This window comes from Triplophysa rosa, linkage group LG16, assembly GCF_024868665.1.
Source record: "Triplophysa rosa linkage group LG16, Trosa_1v2, whole genome shotgun sequence".
NCBI lineage: Eukaryota > Metazoa > Chordata > Actinopteri > Cypriniformes > Nemacheilidae > Triplophysa > Triplophysa rosa.
Window position 1 is genome coordinate 10,271,544 of NC_079905.1, and position 25,717 is coordinate 10,297,260.

Sequence of the window (25,717 nt, forward strand, 5' to 3'; positions counted from 1 at the left end):
GTTTCGAAAAGAGCAAGTGCTAAAAGCAACTATTGGTTGAGGCTCTATCCAGCAGCTACTTTCCCGGTGGCCAAGAATACTTATAAAACCGACGATTAAAAGCAACTGCATTCCATTTCACAAGCCAACTCTTCTTGACAAAAGAGATTGCCCACCCCCGGGGGCCAATGTTGGTGAAACATTAGACAGAATGCATAAAATTTTAATTAAACTGCCTTTTCCCTCCCTTGTACTTTTTCTTCTTTCTCTTTGAAGGCACTGGATGCAAGGAAGCAACAAGAGGTGTTCCTGCAGCCTTGTTCTAATTTTTTCCCCATAAGCACTCTCATTTCGATGCATGCTTCTTCGCGTTGAGGAACAGCCCCCTAAATCATCTGTCGCTACTGGAGTGCAGAAGCAGGAGGCTTTTTTAATAAGCCTCGTTGTTTTTCTGTCACGGCAGAAGTCCAGGAAAAGAGTGCAGATAACAAGAGAATGTGACCTTTCCGTAGAAAAGCTTTTCTGTGGAGGAGTTTTGAAGTTCCTGCAAAGGCGGATGGGAAGATGTGGTGGCTGCCTTCATCCATCGAGGTCGCCTTTGACTCAGCGTGCGACACCCCTTCCCTTCGGGCTCCTCAACCCCAATATCACATTGAGTCCATCAATTACACCTGATTCGCTCATCTGCGTCGTGCCTCCTAGCGCCTTGCCGTGTCCTTCGGGGAGACCGGCGCGAAATCACATTTTAATGAGCTTTCGTGACAGGATCTGTCGCACAATAAAAACATTTCAATTCAAACAGTCTCTTATCATTACCACACCATTAGCCCAGCACGCACTGGGAGTAAAGACAAAAAGCTGACTTTTTCTTGTTAAAACCAATATAACACAAAAACATGATCGCTAGTAGCGTGGGGGAAATGATGTTTCAAAGATGTGGTCAGATTTGTGGGAGGTGTTTGTAGAAATTCGGCGTGCTGGGCTAAAAACTATCGTGCTGGGCTCTTCTCTGATCTGGGTTTCTCAGCAATTAGCTTTGAAGTTTTAAGAGTCCTGTTGGAGATTAGAAGGAAAATAACTCGCTTAACTACTCGCAACGACAAGAAAGCATTTCTTTTCAAAAGTCTCAAAGATGATTTAAAATCCAGAAAATGTTTTTGCCACTCAAACTCAGTAAGAACATTTTCATTGCTGTAAAAAACTATTTGGTTTTGGTGCAAAACTTTACAAGTGCATGAGGGAAAAAATGCAATAAAGAAGAATTCAAAACATGTATGATATTATCATGAATGATATGAATTTGACCAACTGAACAAAAACAGTCTAAACAGTAAATCATATTAAGCTGCAATCTGTAACTTTTCTTGGTTAAAAATAAACCAAGTCAATGAGTCAATGGGGTCCAAGAACTGTTTGGTTACAAGTAGGGATGCACCGATACCATTTTTTAAAGACAGAGTACGAGTACCGATATTTATTTTCTGGTACTCACCTATACCGATGCCTGTACCTGGATTATTTACGTGAGTGGCCATTTTTTCAAGCAAAACACACCGAAACTAATAACTTATAATAACAAATTTTTGTCAATTCTGTCAGGTATGTCATGTGAGGTATTGGGCTTTGGTATCGGTGTATCTATACGAGTACGAGTACATGAGCTTAATACATCCCTAGTTACAAGCTTTCTTACAAATAGTTTACTGTGTGTTCACTGGAACAAAGAAATTTACACAGGTTTAGAACAACTTGATATGAACAACGGTGTGAACCCGGGGTAATTCATGACAGAATTGTTATCTCTTTAAGAGTGAAGTAACCTGCAATTTTTTGTCTCAATCAGAGATGGCGACAGAGGAAAAAGTTACAATAAAAATGATTTAACAAACACTTTTAAAAGATCAGCTTTACAGGTAAAGATAGCAGACTTAAGGTCACGTATCGGCAAGTGACATTCACACTGTGATATTGCCTGCAGGTATTTGTAGACTCCATGACCTCAGATACGCCGTACATCGCAGCACTCCCCCGGAGTCACATCGATAGCTGCCTCCATAAAACGCTCCGTAGCTCAGCATCTCAATGCACTTAATTAAACATCTTATCACTTTTCCCTGTAGAGATAGTGATGGGCAAACCACAGTGCTTTTATTAAGGGTTTGTGGTTGTTGAATAGAACGCCGCTCTCTTGGAAGACCACGCTGAATAGCAAAACAGGTGGATGAATGTGCAGTCAACAGGAATGTTTTAATGGTTCCACTAGCATACACACTCAGCTCTATTAGGAAATCAAGGGAGGCAACCACCAGTCAGGTTTAAGAAGAAAGATGGAGTTTTGTCTAGAACAGCTGGAGAGAAAGCTGTATAATATAATTGACAATCATTTCAATAACAGATACTTAGCTGCCAGAAATATGTGATTAGAATGCCATCTTCATGGGCAATCAATGTTTAAACCAATCACCAGAGCTGTAAATGTCATGTGACGTCACTGTGAGCCTATGTTTTTATATTTTTTACCTGTCGTTTCCTTCAAGCATTGACAATACAGAGACAGATGTATCACAGCCGACATTGTTTGACAACTTATTGTCATTATGTATTCTGTTCCATTCTGCTGCACCCCGTTCTAACCTAAACTGACCTGTTAAGTGACCCGAGACTAGAGTAGCATCTACGAAAACAATGCTTAACTGCAGACCGTATTATTTAGTGAATCTAGGAAGTTTGTACCTGATAAATATTGAATTTTAAGGATATTACTATTGCTGACATAAGGTGCCAAGAAAACATCTGTTATGACTCATCTTCAAACAGCTTTTACTTTAGAGGAAAGTACTAATTATGTAGGTGTATAGGATAGTTTGTTTCTTCAGAGAACATGCATATCACATATGCTGTGACTGACACACTTGTGCTGTTTGCTATTATGCATAAAAAAGAGCTATAGGCCTATTTGATATTTGTTGCTGGTTAACTGTTTCTTCCTCCTCTATTGGCAGGTGTGGTAAAAAGGAGTTTTGGAATCAAGTGAGAGCGACACTTCCATTGAAAAACAAAAATGAATCCTTGAGCACAATAACGTAATACCTACTCTGAAAAATATCAACATTTTTGTTCTGTTCTTTTTCAAAGAGAGAGAGTTTAATCGTCTTTGGGCAGATTTCAATGCTCTTGCACAGTTATCTCAGTCTGCAGAGTGGGCTGGCTGGAGGCTGATCAGAACTTCCTGTGCCAACCAGAACAGATAGAGAGAGAGAAAGAAAGAGATACTTTCACATTAGCTATTCTTATTGCACCTTTCCTGTCTCTTATGGCACATCCCACGATAGATAGATACACCCCATTAGTGTGGGTGGTGACATTGCTCACTGTACAGCTAACAGCTAGATTTGTTTCTCAGAATAACACTTGCTGACAGATATCCTAGATTTTCTGACTGACACATTTCCATACATATACCAATCATTCACGATTACCGAATAAGGATTGAAATATTTTACACATTGATTTGTCAAAGCAATTTACATCATACACAATATTTTAGTGCTGAAAATAACTACATTTTTCCATTTTGCATTCTTACTTTTCTATCTAAAAAATTAAACTGTTCAAATTCCCTAAAATTCCCCGGTTTTCCATTACTGTTGGCAACCTGTCAAATACCAACTTTATTATAATATTCGTCAACCCAGATTACACACTATTAAACACTCGTCATTAAATCTCAAGTGATAAAAGCAGTGTAAAGCTATTAGGTGTCAGTGTGATTCAAATGCCGATACTGCCATTCAGTGCATGCATTTTCTGTTCCACGAGGTGTAAAAAAACATGAATACAAAATTCATGTTCTTCTTGCAATAAGATCCAACTTGTATTCTTTTTACCAGCTACCAAAACACAGACACAGGATTGTGGGATACCACAGACATATTTTCAAGCAAACCTGCTAACTGTGTGCATGACCTGCATGAAAACCCAGAATCTGTTTATTTCAGAAATGACACTTAATCCCATCACACTGAACTCTACAGGAGATTCTCATCAACCCAGTCAGTGATTCTTTACAAACCTTATACAGTTGTAGTGTTTGAAAGTGCTGGCGGCTTTCTGGCATTCTAAACACAACTGGATGGCTCCTGGATAATCCTCCTCCTGTAAAATTGAAGAATACATTTTATGTGAATATTAAAACATACAGTAACAGATGCACTCACAGCTTTATGAGTGACATTACAAATGACCAAAAAATACTAATTTGTTTAATTACTAAAATTTTCTTGTGATTCCTTTTAATCACGGGATGTTTGTGCATTAAACATTTGTACATTTATCAAGCATAAATGTACCTCCAGCATCTCACTGAGTCTAACATCAGTTCTTTGCTGTAGAAGACAGAGAAGAGAAAGTGTCAGATATACACGGGTCAGTAGATAATGAGTCTTATAAAAACTTGGACAAAAATACTCAGTTTGTCCATTAAGAATGCAGATGAGGTGATTACTAGAGTCTTTATGGTCCTCAAAGATTTCAGCAATCCTGTCAACAGCTGTCGGCGTTTCTGATTGGCCAGAAGCCCCAGACTGGCTTCAGTAAAGCCCTCTTTAGAAGAGCGAAGCTGCCTGCGAGAGCCGAAACGTCAGCTTTTAAAACCTCATTTGCGCTCATCAAAAATTAAAACCAATTTTCAAAACTCGGTTTTCTGGTGTTTACAGTGATGAAAGCTCCCTGACCTTCGTGCATTTGTGCAGATTACGGCAGCCAGCTGCAGATTGGTCTGAAGAGACGTCACTCTCTCAAGCTCCTGCAAAACAACGATTTTATGCAGAACATCAGACAAGCATTACAAGGAATCCTTTGAAGTACAAAAGATAACAAAATTGAGACAATGGACATGAAGTTTCTTCGACGGAGCTGCCTGAATATTAGTTCTCAACCGCGACTCTGACCCTTTGTGTTTAATGGGTTCAGATCAGAGTGGGCATGCTCTCGTAGACTTTTTTGTCCACCATGAACAATAACATATGAGAGAGAGAGAGAGAGAGAGAGAGAGGAGATAATGGCGACAAGCTTAAATTATGGTTAATACAAAGGCAGAGTTTAGAGAAAAAACATCCCTCTCAGCCCACACCGTGTCCAACAAACTATTCAACAGTTAAGGTTTGGGGCTTTTGCAAGTTTTTTTCTCTCCATTACAACAATCTCAGTTTTTGAAGAGCACAGCTGACACAGCCCGAGGTGAACCCGGCCTTTCAAAGTGCATTAGCTATGGCCGGCACAAAACCAGCCTTCAGCCCCCAAACATCACGCCACCGTCACGTTAAAGATAATTATTTGGCAAAAGTATCCGAGGTGGAAAGGATCGATTCCACAGTCAGCCGGCTGAAACAAAGTCTCCTTGTGAGAAGCATCACATGGAAACATCCAGGAATTACCCCCGAGAACGCTCAAAGGCTCCCAGAGATGAACGGACCACTTCACGCCAGGTGCTTGAATTGCCTGGAGAACATTCTGCAGACTCCACATCACTGCTCCGGGTGTACGTGTGTTCACCACTTGCTGTGCGTGTGTTCACTACTCTCTGGATGGGTTAAATGCAGAGGTCACATTTCGCGTATGGGTCACCATATCTGACTAATAGGTCACTTCACTTCACATCATTATAGAGCAGGATTGAACAGTCTATGGTGCGCGTTCACGAGGGCAGACGCTGGCGTTCTGACTGACAACCCAGAAGCGCAGCTCTGTGTTTACAAGCAGATGCACGCTGTATATAAACTGATCTTCGCAAAATGTCTGATGATTTCGATATTGAGGAAGACTTGCACTTTTTTGCCCAACCGTGCAAACCGAATGCGCATGCGTGGAAGTGCTCTCATGAACGCGCACCATAGACTGACAAGACAGAGGAGAATATATCGATTAAAGTCGTTATTTTGGTTTGTTTTTCGCACTTATAGTATTGTCGTCACTTCAAAAAAATTCAATTGAGCCACTATGAACGGATGGACCAATTTAACAATGTCTTTAGTACTTTTCTGGACCTTGACAACAACAATAACCATGATGTCTATGAGGAGGCCTGGATATCTCTCGGAAGTCACCTAAAACATCTTTATTTGTGTTCCGAAGACGCCGGGAGGTCTTAAAACATGTTGAACGTCATGTGGGTCAGTAAAAAATGACACAATTTTGATTTTGAGATGAACTTTTCGTTTAATGTGTCTTGGCATGCTGTCAGTCTTTCACATCGCTGTTGGAGGACTTTTTTGTCACTCCTGAGCTTTGATTTTGTTGAAATACAACAGACACATCTAGAACTGATGATTTGAAATGAAAATTTGGAATGGTCTCTTAGTCTGTGCATTGAGCATAAACTGTATTTATTTTGTATTTATAAACACATACATGTATATATTAAGGAAATATTTGCATGTATACATTTATATATCATCTAAATTATATATAAACATTTATTCATTTTTATATTTTTCTTAAATATACACGTGTGTGTTTATAAATACAAAATGAATAGGCATAGTACACAGAAATATAGGGCCGGTTTCACAGACAAGGCTTAGCTTAAGCCCAGGCTATGTCTTAGTTGAATTAGTATATTTAGGTCACTTTTATAAAAATGTTAACTAGTGTGCATCTTAAAACAAAACAATTGCACTGATATATTTTAAGATATGTCAGGGCAATTTTAGGACTGCTCAAACATTCATTTTAGTCTGGGACTAGCCTCAAGCCTTGTCTGTGAAACCGTGCAAAAGCATTATTATAAACACAAACTTTTATTCTGGATGCGTTTAATCGCGAGAGCCATACTAAGGGTCTCCACCACAGATATTTCCATGATCTCTGAGGTCTGAACATATCACAAATATAACAGTCTAAAAAAAGCATATTGTTTTAAAGCAGCAGTCGTTTTGCAACTAAACCTTGCTAAATGCATTTAATGCCAGATTGGTAAAAAAACAGGATTCAAGGATTGAAAGGGATTCAAATGGCAATCCGTCAACCACAGCAATTTAAGGAGTGACTCCGGTATTCTCTAGACAAAAGAAGCAATAATTTAGTGAGTTCCTTCCAGGAGTTTCAGGATTTAAACCATCACTCTCACAAACAGCCAACTACAGCCATAACTGAAAGTCCTATCTACCAACCCACACAAACTAGTAGTAGAGTCATTACCCTTATTGGTTCACAGCCCTGCATCAGCACCAGTCAATGATGCACCTGCAGACATGCATCTAAACTCCTACACGGATCAGACAGTCCTAAAGCCTGGTCGAACCCACCCTCCCTAATCTGATGTGCTAGTGTGAACCTGTCAAGAGAAAATATGAGCATTGTTCCCTTGAGAAAAGCGCTTGGAGGCGGCTTCATTGTGCTTGTAGTAAGAATACTGCGAGCTGGTTTGGATAAAAGGGTCTGCTAAATGACTACCTGCAACAACAAACAAAATAACAACGTACATATCTGGCTCTGTTCCAAAATCTAGAGAGCCGTCTACATAAGCAACATTCGCAGAATTTACAGGCAAACTACAGTCAAGAAGACTGCTCAAAAATGACAAAGCAAGTGAAGTGCATCAAAATGTTTCAGTGCATCACACTGTGATGTACCGCTGTTTGACTATTTCTGTGACACGTACAGAACAAAGCACACAAGATTTATGAAACGCACAGCTAAAACAGTTCAAAGCTGGCTGAAATGCAGCCGTATCTCTGAAAGGCTCAGAACAAACCGCGCTGCCGAGCTACAAAATGGCTCGTGGCAAAGCAACAGCAGACTTATGGGAGGTAAAAGCTCTTCAAAAAGGAGGAACGCAAATAACCTCACTTTTCTCTACATGATTCAATGTCAGATGAGTCAGGAGTTTAAAAATAGCGATTTCTATTCCCGTGCGCTTCTGTGACCTATTGATTGACGGAGCTTGACTGTATGTATAAGAACTTTCCAGTTTTAAATGACATTGAGTGGGATTTTCCAAAACCAGAGTACTTTTAGATTAGAGTCACACTGGTATAAGTAAAGGTAATAAGTACTATGGCACTTAAAAACATTTTTAATAGAACCTTTATAAAGCTATAAATACATTAAAGGGTTCATTTTGATGTTAAGCATGAAATATGTTACAGTGAGCATCAATAATAAATACAATATCTAATGTTTTTTGTGTTGGCCTTCAAAGGGCAAATGTTTGTGACATGATTCTAGAAGTATAGTATATATTCTATAGTATAATGTCACCACGTGTTTCGCTTTTCATTACATAAGCTGCAGTTTAGTACAGAAGATAAACAGCTTTGATACATTTTAGATGTGGAAATATGAAAATATAACAACGTGCCCTAAATGTGAAGTGTTTAATTTCTTCACCGTTAGATTGGCAAACAATGATGATTTCCAAACATGTTTCTCAAATACTCATACTACTGACAAACGTAAAAAGTAGCAACACCCCACACAAAAACGACACGCTTGCCCTTTTTGTACAACGCTATCAAGCACGAGGAAAGGATTGAGGGTGAAATCATTGGTATGAACAACTATACCATTAGCAAGGTTATGGAGACCCTCAACACCAAGGCCAACTTTAGGTCACATAACAAAACTATAACACTGTTTGTTTGTTTGTTTGTTTGTTTGTTTCACTTGAAAAAAATGAAGAATGACAGCCAATCATTACCTACTAACCAAACGCAGGCTGCCAATGATAAACTAGAGTTTTCCCTTCATTCATCTTGTAAATTGACAGCAAACGCACTTTCTTTTGTTTAGCAATTCAAATATATGTTTAGAGGCACTGCGGGGTGTTTCATAGCTATAATGCGGTTTTATTTTTCCAGTCTCACCTCTCACCATGCGTACGCTTACAAAATAGCTTGGACAGCACATCTGTAGGGACGGCACATCGGTGCGGTGTTGCCTGCTGAGTAATTGTCCAGCAAGACACATACAGCTGAATTCCAAGGTGACAGGAAAGAAAAACCATGAGTGTTTCAGGTAAAAAAAACTAAACAGATCGTGACTGAGAAACGCTGCGGCATCTGACACATTCAAAAAATCTGCCTCGATTTTACTGCTAATATTGAAAACCATTATGATGCTTCAGCGAAAAAGCTGCTGGTAGATCAAAGTGTGTTCTCTTCATTAACAAAGAGGAAATCTCTACAGGGACAAATATTCATTTAAAAAGTTTAAGAAATATCTCATTTTTAACAACAAGAAAGCATGGGGAGGGGATTAAATGTGCATCTCTGAAGTTAAAAATGTAATTATTCTCAACAGTTGAGAAGGAAAAAAGACTGATATTTCCCTTTCTGAATCAACGCCCCACCCAAATCCAAATTCCTCCGTACATCAAACATAATGAATGATTCCATTCCCGGATACAGGGTAAAAATCCCAATCAAAGCTCAGCATGTCCACTTCTGATTACCTTAAACAATTCAAAGTGATCCATTTTCAAAAGCGATTCAAAGGGTTGTTTAAGGATGAGAGAACTATGACCAGAGGCAAACAGATACAAAGCCGCAGCTTCTTACTTCCAATACTGCTTTGATCCTAAATCACAGGAAAAGTCTCCCTCGAGATAAAAACACAAAGTATCTTGAGCCAACCTGTCAGTCACATGATATATGAAATCGAATACACGCACATACAAGCTGCGTTTTAACATAATAGTCTATACTCTATAAGTGGGTTTCCATCACTCTGGTTTTATTCGCATTTTGAAGTTTTGCATCAGAAACGAGTGATGGAAACGGCAAATTTCGAATTAAAAACCCTTAATTCGCAAAAAAGTTTTTACGCTCGCTTGAGGTGGTTTTTCTTTTTTGCGAAAAAGGGTTAATGCGAATAATGGGAGATGGAAACGCATTTGCCGAATGAATTTCTCCAAAAAGTAGCGTAACTGCACTATGAGACGGCGTAACCTGACTAACCAGAGTACTGATCTTGTGACACAGCATCAGAAATGTTGTTACGGTCATTCTTAAATGCCTGAGCAAAGTCGTCAAGTATTTCTGTAATTGCCTCTTCACGACTATCACGACTGTGTTTCCCAAACAGCAGGCATCCACAAAAGCACCGCATTTATTGTGTTTCCTAATCGTCTGCTTGCGCAAGTATTATGAAAATTATTATATTCAGTGACTTCTCTTACTTTTCTTACTGATATTTAGTGGCAGTTTATTAGGAAGTGACGGTTGACTAGTTGGATGGAAACGGTGCTTATTCGCAAATGTTTTATGCGATATTCCAATTTTGCGCATTAACTAATTCGCAACTTTGGATGGAAACCCGGCTAATGTAGAGTTTGAAAGGATTAATCTCCATGGTAACAAGGATGCTCCTGAAGGTCAACAAGAAATGCCATGCGCAATTCCCATTTCATTTCCAAGAAAAATTTGTTTAATATATATCAAGAAAAACAGGGGTTTTGGGGTTTTTTGCTTTGTGGATGCACTAAAGAAAATCTTGGGCACTTCAATGGTTACGACAGGGGTTTTCAAACTTTATGATGTCAAGGACCCCGACATAAAATGAATCTTTTTATGAGTGACCCCCTTTCTAAAATTCATATCCATCTATCATTTTTTATGTGTAAAGAAACATTGAAACTTTGTTAGATAAACTGTAAAAGTGAAATCGTTTACGATTGTTGGCTACTATGGTGAGAAAAACTCACTAAAAAGATACAAATATAAACAATTCTGAGATTCTAACAGATAAACACTTCGAAAATAAACACTAATAATGTTCAAACATTTTTTGCATAATTTTTTTTCCAGACCCCAGTTTAAAAAAAACCTGGCTTAGGAAACTTAACCTGGTCAATGTCACAAATTTGCTTTTTTGATGTATTTGTTATATTATAAAAAGTGCGAAAGCTTAAATACTTCATACAGACGTGCTCAAATTTGTTGGTACACCTCCACAAAAACGAAGAATGCACAATTTCTCTGAAATAACTTGAAACTGACAAAAGTAATTGGCATCCACCATTGTTTATTCCATACTTAATAGAAATCAGACTTTGCTTTTGATTTTTTATTCAACATAAAATAATAAAACAAATGAAAATGTCATGGACCAAAATGATGGGACCCCTAACCTAATATTTTGTTGCACAACCTTTAGAGGCAATCACTGCAAGCAAACGTTTTCTGTAGCTCTCAATGAGACTTCTGCACCTGTTAACAGGTAGTTTGGCCCACTCTTCCTGAGCAAACTGCTCCAGTTGTCTCAGGTTTGATGGGTGCCTTCTCCAGACTGCAAGTTTCAGCTCTTTCCATAGATGTTCCATAGGATTCAGATCAGGACTCATAGAAGGCCACTTCAGAATAGTCCAATGTTTTGTTCTTATCCATTCTTGGGTGATTTTAGCTGTGTGTTTTGGGTCATTATCCTGTTGGAGGACCCATCACCTGCGACCGAGACAGAGCTTTCTGACACTGGGCAGTACGTTTCGCTCCAGAATGCCTTGATAGTCTTGAGATTTCATTGTGCCCTGCACAGATTCAAGGCACCCTGTGCCAGATGCAGCAAAGCAGCCCCACATGACCGAGCCTCCTCCATGTTTCACTGTAGGTATGGTGGTCACTTCTTTGAAAGCTTGATTTTTTCCTCTGTGAACATAGAGCTGATGTGACTTGCCAAAAAACTCCAGTTTTGACTCATCTGTCCAAAGGACATTCTCCCAGAAGGATTGTGGCTTGTCAATATGAAATTTAGCAAAATGTTTTTCTTTCAAAGGTGGAGTCCTCCTGGGCCCCACTTTTGCTCAAAAAGCGACAGATGGTGCGATCAGAAACTGACGTACCTTTACCGTGGAGTTCAGCTTGTATCTCTTTGGCAGTTATCCTTGGTTCTTTTTCTACCATTCGCACTATCCTTCTGTTCAATCTGGGGGCGATTTTCCTCTTGCGGCCGCGCCCAGGGAGGAACTTCTTAATAATATTTGCAACTGTTGTCACAGGAACATCGAGCTGCTTGGAGATGGTCTTGTAGCCTTTACCATGCGTGTCTATTATTTTCTTTCTGAGCTCCTCAGACAACTCTATCCTTTGCTTTCTCTGGTCCATGTTCAGTGTGGTGCACACAATGATACCAAACAGCACAGTGACTACTTTTCTCCGTTTAAATAGGCTGAATGACTCATTACAAGATTGGATACATGTGTGATACTAATTAAAGAAACTAATTAGTTTGAAATATCACTATAATCCAATGATGTATTATCTAAGGGGTACCAACAAATGTGTCCAGTAGAATAAGCAATAATTCATCTCTTTCCACAGGTTCTTTGCTTTATTCTATGACATACCAAAGGCATGCAAGTATAGCTTTTAATTTCATCACTCTTCAAGAGGAATGAAGCATTATTTCAATGAGCTGTAAGGGTACCAACAAATTTGAGCACGTCTGTATATATTTCACATTTCATAGTTTGATTTTCCAAAATCATTTTTTTTATATTCAGGTTTAAATTAAATTTTAAATCCTTTTTTTTTTACTTTGACTGTTCAAACAGCTTGTGTGTCTACAAAAAGTAAACAGGCCAGAAGTCAGATGTCAACTAAACACATCCTCCAGACACAGTGTCCTGGCACTAGTTCAACCGGACATGACAGATTACTAACCTTAACATATGAAGGCTGTTTCTCCAGAATAAGGTCTGCCACTCTTTTAGACACCTGTAAGATGAGAACACAAGGTAAAGGTTAACATCTGTTTGACATTTGTGCATTTAATGTCATTACTAGTCGAGTCACAAATTAGAAGGAAACAAGAAACTTTTAACCTAATTTGACTTTCCATGTCTTTCATATTTGCGACAGTGACTTTATCACAACATTATAAATGTTTGGCACATTCTAACATACAGCAGGGGATAATGGAGCCACAGAAGGTTAGGTCATAAACCTAAAACATTCTGTGGCACGCTCTGATCGATATGTGTGTCACGTGGCATGGCCAGCCGTCGTGAACGGGGTGGCAGGACAGCTGTGAAGTGCTGATGTGACGTAAGAGCCGAACAGATGGCAGACTCAGCTGAGCAGTGTAAACGGAACACATCGTGTGAAAAGCTGAGACGGGTGGAGATGGGCAGGAGAGCAAAGATAAATGATAGATATATGGAAGAAGGTTTGTAACCAAACAGTTCTGGAGCACTATTGACTACCATAGTAGGAAAATTTGCTACATAAATTTCTTTGTTCTGTTGAACACAAAAGAAGATATTTTGAAGAAAGTAGGAAAGTAAACAGTTCTAGGGCACCTTTGACTAACATTGTCATTTTTCCTACTATGGTAGTCAATATCTCCCCAGAACTGTTTGGTTACAAGCATTCTTCCTAAAATATTTCTCTGTGTTCATCAGAACAAAGAAATTTATCCAGATTTGGAACACTTTTTTTGGTGAAATATCCCTTTAATGCTGCGCAAACCTGTAGCTTATTTACTGAAAGCGAAGGTAGGCTATTTCGCATTGTTCACAGATGACAAAAAGAGATCATTTTCACAAAGCTCGCTGCCCCACCTATTGGTCATTCGTGTTTGAGATGAACACCAGTAAGCACCTAGAAAAAAATCACCATCCCTTTCAATATTTCCAAAACTTGAAGACAGACAGCGTCTAAAAATAACTGGCCAACATATGTTGTATCGCAACCCGTCAGACTTCAGCAACTCGGCAGCGATAGAGCGAATATGATGACAACCAGCGAAGCGGTCTATCAGCAAGACAAAAGAGCGCTAACGTTCCCTGTACGCCTTCTCGCAGACTGATCCCTGCACGCCTAATAACTCCAATTAGAAATCTATTAAATAGAGCTTGCACCAGTGCAGTAAACAGCCTGCAATTTTCCCCAGCGCTGGTTTTACGGATCCAAATTACACCAGCGTGGAACTGCGTCAAACACCGTACGTACTCTTTACCTTATTTTCCAATTACGACAATGGTCCTTAAAAGAACAAGAACACAAACAAATATTACTCAAATAATAAAGTTCATCATTAATACTTTTCATTTTGCCTAATGACTACAGGAAATAACTCTCTCACAGATATCTAATCAGCTAAAACTGCATTACGGTTCATTGGGATTGCAAAGAAAAGCTCAATCAAATGGAGCAGGTCCCAATTCAAGGCCAATGGTGCACTAAACAAGTTAAGCGTTGGGCCCTGATCAACATGCCTATATCAAAAGCCAATCGAGTCACATTCACTGCCATATGTACACAATGAAAGTGTGTGGCTAATTTGAAAAAAGCCTCACGAGAATTCATTTCTTGAAGGCATTTGTGCTCTGCTTGTGCTCTTGTGCAACAATATCTGTTAGTACTTTTTCTCTCACAGACTACAGAGACAATTAGGGCTGGCTCTGTTTTGGTTTGTTCCTTTATTTGTCATTGCTCTCGTCCATTTTTCTCCTCCCCCTGTGAACAGTTGCACAATGAGCACTGCAGGAATTCTGCCTAAAAAAATCTTGTTCATTCTGTACATAAAATACTATCGTTTTTGTGAAACGTTAAACTTGGCTTTGAGACATTTATCAAAACAATACAACATGAGACAATCTTTCACTTTGCAAAACGGCAAAATAAATTAAATGTTACGAGCCAATTACCCCAGACCTCCCTCTAGGTTGAAACAATATTATTGCTTTTCATAAGATACACACAGGACTGTCACTAAAAGTTTACACGGCTCCAAAGCGTAGGCTACATCATAAAGCATAGGGCAATATTATAAAGGCTAGTGTTTTGTAACCTTTATGTCCTATGTTCCCCTACAGCCTCCTAAATACAGTCTCTATAACTCCTTATCAACATCAAACCTTAAATAGGTTCCTCACTCTATAGTAGATTACCAAATATTTAATAATTCACTACCAAAAAATTCTGAGATTAATAATTATTTTACAGTTCAAAACACCCTAATACTTTAAAGCAGCGGGTCTCGGATCAAAATATGGCTGAATTTTTATTTCACAGTGTGTGCGTATATACAGTAGACGGTTTCTTTGGTAAGAACATAAACATACATTATGTGGCCCAAACTTAACTTCCGGTAGACCTTCGCAAAGAATCTATAACTGAGCAGTTTTAATTTAATTATAATAGCATTATAATATATTAATCAAATATAAAATAAACTGTTATATTATAACCAAACTCAGACTGGAAGTTAACTTTGGGCCAGGCACATGCGTCCGATGAAACCATCTATACTGTATATATCTATATATACTTAATATGGGTTAGATTAAGGGGTAGTTTTAGGGCTGGTGCCTAGTAACTACACATTTACATGTACATGTGGAACAGGACTGCAAATCAAAGTGCTACCCAAAATCTTAAATCAAAATGTTCCTCGTAGTACCGGATTAAAAACGTAGAGAATCTGTTTTAGGACCAAATTAAATGTCATATATACTTTATATCCCATACATTAAATATAAAAGGATTGCTTTAATGTTAATGGTATAGTTACCCAAAAATTTAAATTCTGTCATTTATTCACAACTCATGTCGTTCAAAACCGGTATATGACTTTTTTTTCTGTGGAACACAGAAGAAGATATTATGAGAGATGTCTCAACGGTTTTGTGTTCATACAATAGAAATCAATGTGGTCCAATGGTAATTTTTTGTCCAATGGTAATTTTTTGTGTTCTACAGAAGAAAGAAACTCATACAAGAATGAGTAAATGATTGTAGAATTTTCATTTTTGAGTGAACCATTTCTTTAAGTTACTTAAGCTCAGCAAACTATTTTTGCTGTTAAATAACTAAAACCCACTGAGAATGTCATCCTGCTTCAGAAAAGTCAGACTTATTCACACTGCCGACAAGCAATTAGCTCAATGATGAGCTTCTGCCAGTGAAGTGTCAGAGCTGCCTGTTAGCAGAAGAAAAAGATGCCACCTTCAATAGAGCAGATGGATTCCTTTTCCACTGACCAACCCTATCAACGATAACTGCCAGAGACACATCTACAGACAGCGCATATGAGTGCAGCGTAAAGAGACTATTTTAAATAAAAAGAAAAAACACTCTATTTCTGTCCATAAGGTCACGTTCTCTCATGTAAATGACATTGGAAGAGCTTTTATACATCATGAATAAAACACCACGTTACGCGAGCTTGCACAGCACAATTTAAAGTAATGGCATTCAGCGGGAAGTCCACCCCACCCGCCTGCAGCTGTCTGTCACCACCAGGGATTGCCGGTTGGTGCCGAGGCACCTGCGGTGACCCCGGGGGCCGGGTGCTGCCAGAAAACGGTCTGCTTGTGGCAGGCCAAAACAGATAACGTCAGGCAGGGTCATCTGGTGTCTCCCATGAAACAGGGGTCGCATCTTTCATCATGCACGGTGCTGACAAGACAGCTGTGCGTAAGCAAGCATTTCACGAGAAACCAAAGAGGAGGACACTCAAAAACACATTTCTGAGACTGGAAGGCAGACGTGAACTGCGGATCACCCCAGATCGCTACAAAACATGCTAAAGCGGGGTAAACATGGTAATAAACTGTGACAGATGACGCAGGATGAGACATGAGTCTCAGTAATGATTCAACACATGCCTCGTATGTCAAACCATACCACAAATAGGTCTACTTGCTGTTTATTTTAAACATTTATTTTAAAGATGTCCCTGAATCCTATACTTACGGCTGCTTGTTGTCTCTTCAGCTTATCTCTGTATTCTTCGAGTTCATGGAGGTTCAGATCGGGAGGTAGTTTCTGTTTCAGAGAAAAAAATTGAGAACTTCAATCTTTGTCTAATTTGTGCAGATAAAGATCTCTCTAAATAAAAGCTTTTCAACAGCCTGAACAAACTTTTTCCCTGTTGAATAGTAGACTTGTGGATAATTGATGAATCAATCCGAGTTTATAATAAAAGAATACACAAACAACGCCTAATGGCCCATTCCCACAGAGAGAAACAATGAAAAGTAAAAAGCCAAGCCTTGCGTAAGAGTAATTACTTTCTACTTGGCTGAAAGTCTTATTTAACGCAGCTTTTGCAATGCACCACCAAACCTAATGAGATTTCACATCTGCGGGATGCAGAATATCCATCAACTTGGGTCAAACTACGCAAACAGTGAAGACCCCTGGATGAGCCGTAACCATCGGCTAGTCAGTGCTCTCAGTGTGAGAAGATAGTGTACTGATCTTCTGACTGTAGGTTATTACTGAATACCCGCTTATTCTGCATAGAGAATTGTTTTGAAATAGGATCATGACTCTCTGAATCTGAAGATTTACAAACAATTAAAAATCACAGAAGGTACACCAGAGGTTCCGAACCCCCCCACACACCTCAAGCTCGTATTGCACCATGTCGAAGGAGTCGCTGGAAAAGTACACTTCCTCAATGCTGTCGATGATTTCCTGCTCTGCCTGGGGATCAGTGGGCTGCTCTCTTAGTTCCCGCAGCTCTTCCTGCGGAGAGAGAAATGAGTGTGAGTGTTGGCAAGGAAATCTCTCTACATCTGGGACACCATTGATGGGAAAAACAGCCTTGCTCCTTCAAAACCGAGTTGGGACATTGATTATTTCTTAAGTATGGCTCATAGTCCAAAGATTAAATGGTCTTAGCTCCCGTCCCTGGGGAACTCCCTTCATGAACCTTAATGAGAATCAGTACAGGAACATCAATTTCACTCAAAACAACTTTGAGAAATAAAGCCATCTTCTTTTCTTTGAAGAATGATGCTGAGAGGCTCATAGCGTGTGATGCAATGGGGTTTAAACAGCTCTGCGACCGAGATAAACTTAGAGCCATATTCAATTACAAGAGCAGATGTTGAGGCAGCATTCAAAAACCCTTTAATTACAGCCGTCAAACACATTCACAGAAAGCAATCCATGTTGATAAAGCACTCATTCACGCTGTACTGAAGTTAGACACTTAATAAAATATAAAGGACCTTCGTATAAAGGCCTCAATTTCATGTCATTGAAACGGAAGATAAGATATAATTTGACCAGAGAGCCTTTAATCTACGCAAAGAAACTGCATGCGGTACAGAATGATGTTGGCAGTGCTGTGAGGAAAGCGTGGGTGAATTCACTGAGGTATGGCATCAACATCAGCAGGGGGCGGGGTGCTATGAGTCACTCTTCACTGGTACACTCTCAGGAAGAACAAAAGGCAAAATCTCTGGGATCAGCGGTTACTATTAGGGCTTAAAGATTCTGTGAAATGAAAATTGGACTTTTCTGGTATTTGGTCTGTTGGCTTTGAGGTCACCTACTGCATATGCTTGACAAAGTAAAGTTTTATATGCATATAAAATACACACTCCAAAATTATTGATGAGTCATCGGGCGCTCAAGGGCTTACACATTTTTGCCCAATAAAATGCTTTCTAATGTCCCCTCACACCAAAAATAAATGTACCTTATCAGTATTTTTACCTTCTAAGCATATCAAGCAACCTTACACAAAATAAAAACCTGTCTACAGAGAATATATGTTGATTTAGATATATTACCCCACTGGCAATGTCTTTTCTTGAAATGTAAGCATAAACTCCTTTATATTTAATCTGATTTATCTGCTGGTAATAATTTGCAATAATTTGTATGAATTTGTAGCAATGGAGCCCTGCATAGCAAAAAGCAACCATGGCTGACAATCTGACATAAATGCTATTAGTTATTAACAAAGGGGCTTAGATTGCCAAACTTCCCATTTCAAATAAATGTTGGTTAAGTTATTTCTGTACAGTGCTTTTCTCAATACACATTGTTTCCAATCAGAAAATCATACTGATGCATCCTATTTGTTGTTAAGTGAAATGTTTATTTCTGCATTCCAGACACCTCAGATTTCTGATATTTCCCACCACAAAACCCGTAAATAAACATCTGGAACATCCCTCAAAGTCAAACATCTGACCTCTGAACTCAGGTAGACCGATCAACCCCGACCTCAGGAAGCCAAAGATGCTACCAGTGAGATCGTCAAAACAAACTTTAACATACTGTATTTGCACAACACAAAATGATATGAAACAAAGTCTCTCTGTAAGTTTTATTAATAAATTCAAATAAATATTGATTAAGTACGCTTTACTGTGCTATGACGTGTGATGGACTGGAATGCATTAAGGTTGGAGACAGGACATTTAAACTAGGATCTTTCCACCTCCAGCTTCATCTCAAATTAGACCTTAATTAGACCTTAAAGTTGGCATGAACCAGAAGTTGTGATCGCCTTAACGGTGCATTCACACGGGGAGTCAGCGTTAACGCTTCTCATTTACTTTGAATGTATGACGTCATGTGTTGCAGAACTGAATTGTGGGTCCGTTGGCGCATAAGTTGAAAATCTCTCAACTTTTCAAGCGCCATCGCAGGCGTCAGCCAATCAATCTTTGCCTTATACAAATAACCTAGTGCAGGCGCTAGCCAACTGCGTTCATGCAAAACCGGAGAACAATGTGATTGGCTGTTGTCACTATAACAATCGCGTCAGGGCCACGCTTTAGACACACATTCCGTCGAGCATTGATGCTGACGCTTCGTGTGAATGCATGGTTACCTTCCGTATTGTGAAGAATTTGGGGGTTGAACAAAATATGGAACTATAAAATAAGAGAACATAGCTTGTTTATTCACTCTCAATTGGTTGGATCTAGAAAAGTAGATCCTTCAGAAATGAAGCTTGCAGCAGACTGTCAGTTGGAGTGAAAGTTTTGATTAAAGATTACAATAACAGCAAAAACTGTGTATTGACTTGCATTCATAAAAACTGTTCACCACAAAACTAGCAATGTGCAATAATAAAGTAAATGGAGTAAATTTTGATTTCATGGGGACTTTAAGGTTTTGTGAGCCCCACTTGAGACAAGAACAAAAATCGGATTCAAGAAAAGTGTTTATCAATACAAATAATGTCATCTTTAAAAATACATCCCTTGTGAATATTGTTGATCTTTTCATTAGAGATCAAAAATGCACAACTGAATCGAATATGTGAAGTATACACCACATAATGACAAATCAGGTGTAAATTAAATCCAAAATCAGATCCGGTGAGACTTCTTCACAGCATCACGGCATTTCCACACAAACTGATTGTGAGAAAATAAAAATAAATCTCTGCTGTGCTAATTAAAACAGTCGCAAAGTCTTTGTTCAATTTAATTGTCATTCTATTTAGGCTGACAATGTTTAGAGAAATTAACACTTCCCGTCCCTTTATTCCCTGTGCGCAGAGATGGAGTTGAATGCGAGTCTATTTGCACATAAAAGTGTGACTCAATGTGCTGTATATCAATCAAGGCTCAAGATAAGTGAGCTGAAGTGTTATTGAATGAATGATCAAACGCATAACACAGTGTTATTCAAAAGCGTATTAAAAATAACAATAAGCATTGGTGCACATGGACAGACATGAGTGGTAAGCGACAGACAGCCGTTGATGTCACGTCTGTTGCGAGAATGTGATCAAATCCGAGTCACGGCACTTTGTCTAAACTCTATAATTTCTTTGCAGGTATCAGACAACAATATTAGCAATCATCATTTTTTAATATGCAATGTGCATCATCTGTGAGACAAGTCTGCGTAGTCTACCGTCACTGACATTCTTAAAAAAATGTGAGAATGAATTGTGTTATGGAAAATATTATTGACGATGATGTCAATGCTGATGATAACACTCCACTAATGACGTAAAGACGCTCTTAATAACACTACTGACTTTGCACTGCTAAACCGCACGAGTTGTTCACAAGACTGCCTGACAATCTCAATCATGTGATTATACTGCCATCTACAGACTGAACAAGTGAAAATCTGTTTAGGCATATAAAAACCCCCAAGAGCACATTTTAGGTTTTAATACCTTGTGATTTGACACAGTTCCTGTTGTACAAGGGAAGTGAGATAGCATTTGTTAAAGACATAAGGTACAGAATGTACACCTACCAAGCATCAATGCAAGTTATAACTGGCTTACTAGGACAGTTGGCTGAAACCATTTTTTAGGAACTGTAAAATGATGAACAAATGGAAAAACGCTACCTGCCCTTGTTTGTTTAATCTTCCATAAGTGAAAACAATAAACCAAATAAAAAAGTTAAAAACGGTCACATACCATCTTAAAACTGTTTTAACCTTAACTAAACCCTTAACTTATATTGGGCATAGCTGTGAAACCAACTTTTTTTATTGTATTTCTGATACTTCACACTCCCAGACGTAAATTTCTGTCATCATTTGCTCACCTCAAGTTGTTTCAAACCTGTATAAATGTCTTTGTTCTGATGAACACAGGGAAAGATATTTGGAAGAATGTTAGCAATTTTCAGTTCTGGGACATCATCCACTACCACAGTAGAACAAAATATTCTATATTTTTTGAACTGTTGAACACAAAATTAGATATTTTGAAGAATTTAGGAAAGCAAACAGTGGTGCACCTTTGACTACCACTTTTTTTTGTCCTACTATATGGTAGTGAATTATTGAAATGAAAATTGCTAACATTCTTCCAAATATCTTCCTTTGTGTTCAGCAAAACAAAGTAATTTATACAGGTTTGAACACAACTTGATGAGGGTGAGTAAATGATTAAGCATCTGAAACAAAATATGAGGAACAGAATCATAAACCATCTCTTTGTGACAGGTTAAGTTTCACCCAGGTTCAGGCAAAACTGCATTTGATGCTACGAATAACTGAACAGAACTACACAACCACATTCACTGTTTGCTGCAAAAATTACAAGAAGGAAAACTGCTAAATCATTGCCATTGGTACAAAAGGAAATAATGCAATGCATTTGTAAGTGATGACAGCTACACAAAATGCATAAGCTGTATGACTGTGCATCAAGTTTTAAAGAAATACTTAAGTCAAAAAATTACATTCTGTAGTAATTTACCTACCCTCTTGTCGTTTTAAACCCACACACTGTATTTTTTTACACAACAAATGCAAATTTAAACACAGAACTTGCCAATTAACATAATTATAATGCTAATAATTGTTCATATTTGCATTTTCTTATTATAAAACAGTTGCAAACTGTGCTGATATACATCTCCAAGGTGATTCCGCCGTCTATTATAAATGAGGATTTGTTGAAATTGTGATAACGGCTTAAGATAGCATATGACAAAGAACTCACAATGTTTCACACTATATGCCATTGCTATTCAAGTATTTATATTATAATCTCACAACTGTCATGGAGTTACATAACATCACATTAAATGTTTTACGAAAAATATTTATTTTTTCAGACATCTAAAAAGATATAGCTATCCATAGATATTAATTTTATTCATGACAGGGTACATGAAAATATTGGCTGGGCAAAGTTAACATGAACATCCTGATCTGACCAGGTCACCAGGAAAAAAACCTATGTTAATTACTGTTAACAAAATGAAGATAAATGTCTCCTCGTTGAAACAAATTAATAAAATGTTCCCCTTTACTCTCACTTTCAAACTAATTATATTCTTTGGACAAAGATGTTAAAACAAAGTCTACTTTTCATGCACTCAAGCATCTTTAATGGCACAAAAGCACTTGGTGGCTATGTGAGTGGTCTAATCCATCATTTTGCTGGGCACGGACATGGACAGGCTGTTCATTACATTGATCAAACACTTTCTCACTACCTCAATCGCTTGAGAAAAGTTTGGAAAATTTTGAAACAATGCCCACCGGGGATCCAAGCCATATGGCCCAGAAAATCATTTTCCAAAGTATGTGTAATAGTAATAGATAAATTTTAAAATAACTTAAAATGACAGACACTCTTTTGGCATAAATCGGGATCTAAACTAGGGATGCACCGATACCATTTTTTAAAGACAGAGTACGAGTACCGATATTTTTCTTCTGGTACTCGCCGATACCTATAACCGATGCCTGTATAATGTACAATAATGTTAATAAACCAGTATCTTACTGGTACATTTTCTTTTGTTTTTAGGTCTACTTAAATTTAAGTACTATTTTTTAATCAAGTTCTATTTTTATGATAAGTAGCACAATTTTACTAGCACATTTACTTCAGTTCACTAAAGTAAACAATACACTCTGTGGTCAAATTACAAAAAAAATTAAGGGGGTGGTGTGGTGAAATGTGAGTGTATTATAACATGTTCAAGTCAAACGGACTTTTATTTTGACGGGACGCAGCAAAGAGCGTTTAAGTTAACCGGACTTTTATTTTGACGGATCGCCGCAAATGATGTCTGTTTGTGTTCGTGTCCTCGTGCAGTGAAACGCTGGCGCTGAAAGCTCCACAAGCACAATGCGTTCAGTACACGCAACCGCACCACTCTTTCACACACGGTCACGCAAAACAAGCAGAATACATATTTAAACAGTATCTGAATATTTCGTTAACTGTTAGGTTAGCTGTTCAGCGCTAATTTCTTGTTAGGAAATGACTGGATTCCTCGATTCCGTCCGCGTTTTCCGCATTGCGGAAATCATAGGGCTCGTATGTCACGTGAGGTATCGGTCTTTGGTATCGGTGTGTCATTACGAGTACGAGTACATGAGCTTGGTATCGGACCGATACTGGTATCGGTATCGGTGCATCCGTAAACTAAAGTAAAACGTATCTGAGGAAATATCAGAGGTGACACTGAGGACTATAATCACATTAGAAACATAGAAATAGCCAGAACGTGTTAAAAAGCAGTCTATTCTCAGAATAGTCCCGCTGATTTAATGGACCTGTGAAGCAGTGTTAGAACCAACACTCAGAGCCAATGCTAAGATCATTTATCTCACTAAATAAAGGTTATAACACAAGTGGCACAGTAACAGTATGACTCAGTCAAAGTTTGTTTAGCTTTCCTAGAGCCGCTAATTCTATTTCTGTAAGAACTTTATGTGTGAATAATGAAAATATATCTAATTGTAGACAAATAATTCTGTCAGCTTGGGGCTTAAAGGTGTCTGATTTCTCACAAAGGTGAACAAGCAGGTGCTATACCCACAAAAAGGCCTTTAAACCAGACTAAAACATGTCCTTTTCTTGCAAACTTTGATAATAGCTAGGTGGTAACTAAAACGGTGCTTTTACCATACATAGCACTGCACATTTTTCTCTCAGACACATTATTGAGATGATCACAACGTTTTCATCTCAGAACAAAAAATAAACAGTACAAAAACAGCTATATACGGTTATATTCATACATAATAAAGTTATGAAAGATTGACAACCATTCTACACATGTGCAGTATGAATGGAGCTATGGTCAACATTAGGGGTGTAACGATACTTCGTACTACGATATTTCACGATGCAAAAAATGTCACAATGCGCATCGAAGAGAGATGGGGATATTTTACGATATGATGTTAAATTGTATTCGTTGAGCGGTCAAGACGCTACCTACTCTGCTAGGGTTGGGAATCGTTTCAATTTTATCGATTCCAATTCTGATTCTGCTTATCGATTTCGATTCTTATCGATTCCCAGTTACGATTCCACAGTTGAAGTAAAACATTTAGATATCAACCTGTATGGTCATTTAGCCTGCTTATTGACTTGTTTGCAATATATATATATATATATATATTTATGAGCACCGTTTTGTGTATATTTAAACATAGAAACACCTTTTCTGATTTATTACAATTTGTATTATCATAGTTGAACTACATCATGGTTAAACTGCAGTTACTATAATGCAACTATGGTTAATTTGTGATTCCTGTGCTTTAATGCAAATTCTATAGCTAAACTATGCTTACTATAGTAAAAAATATTGATAATTTTCATAAGGGCTTTTATTGAGATATCAGCAGATCATGCAACATGTGTACTTTTCTGAAAATATGCACACAGGAATTGATAAGAGGAATTCAAATTTTAATCTCAAGTATCCGATTCCTATTCCTCTCGATTCCGATCCGATTCCTAGCCTTTCGATTCCGATTCCAAATTGGAATTGATTTTCGATTCCCAACCCTATACTCTGCGCCAGCGCGTCACGTGTGCTTATCTCACATATGCGGTAGAGACATATGCGGTCGAACCGGTTCACCAAATCGGACTGAATCGTTTGAAACGGTTCGCGTCTACAAAAAGCACTTATCCACAAATTCCTTCAGTTACTCACTTTTGACATGCATGACAACGCATCCCACTCAAAATAAACCAGCCAGTATCAACGACTTTTCAGTAAATCCAACAGTAAACTACTACACGCTGAACTGAACTGTTAAGCACGAGCGGAGAAGCTATTCAAGCTATAGCTAAGCTAGCTGATAGAGCCAGCTTGATTTCAATAGGATTTAGTATATCTACTGTACATATAAGAAACTACATTTGCAACATGAACATAAACATTTGAACACAGATCACACTTTTAATGGTCATAAGAATTTGTACAAACATATTCTTAATATTAATGTTGCTTAAAATGCATTACAGAAAACGTTTGTGCAGTTGTGCTTTTATGTTAATTATTTTAAAGGTTAAAAAGAATTGTTCGCAAAAATAATAAACTAAACATTTATTTTAGTTTATTAGTGTAATCCATGGTGTTTTCATGAACATCTTATTTAATTTCTAAACAAGATTATATAAATCTAAACATGACGTAATCATCATGTGCGAGAAGCAAGCGGATTCCGGTTGCCGGTTCGCAACAGCTTTCGATTCAGCAGTACACGAACCGAAGAGCCGCTTCTTTCAGACACGTCCGACTCAGAAC

The 25,717-nt window shown here is 38.2% G+C and overlaps 1 protein-coding gene across 2 annotated transcripts in view; it reads right to left on the minus strand.

Annotated features, from left to right (window-relative positions):
- vps50 (VPS50 EARP/GARPII complex subunit) overlaps positions 1-25,717 on the minus strand; it is a 132,660-nt gene that overhangs the window by 102,479 nt on the left and 4,464 nt on the right. For both annotated transcript variants that reach the window (XM_057354235.1, XM_057354236.1), the window contains 7 exons: positions 17,328-17,450; positions 16,674-16,745; positions 12,636-12,689; positions 4,713-4,783; positions 4,484-4,601; positions 4,329-4,364; positions 4,052-4,134 (listed from right to left, as the gene is read on the minus strand). In XM_057354235.1, coding sequence (XP_057210218.1) covers positions 4,052-4,134; positions 4,329-4,364; positions 4,484-4,601; positions 4,713-4,783; positions 12,636-12,689; positions 16,674-16,745; positions 17,328-17,450 — 557 coding nt within the window. The remainder of the gene's footprint in view (positions 1-4,051; positions 4,135-4,328; positions 4,365-4,483; positions 4,602-4,712; positions 4,784-12,635; positions 12,690-16,673; positions 16,746-17,327; positions 17,451-25,717) is intronic.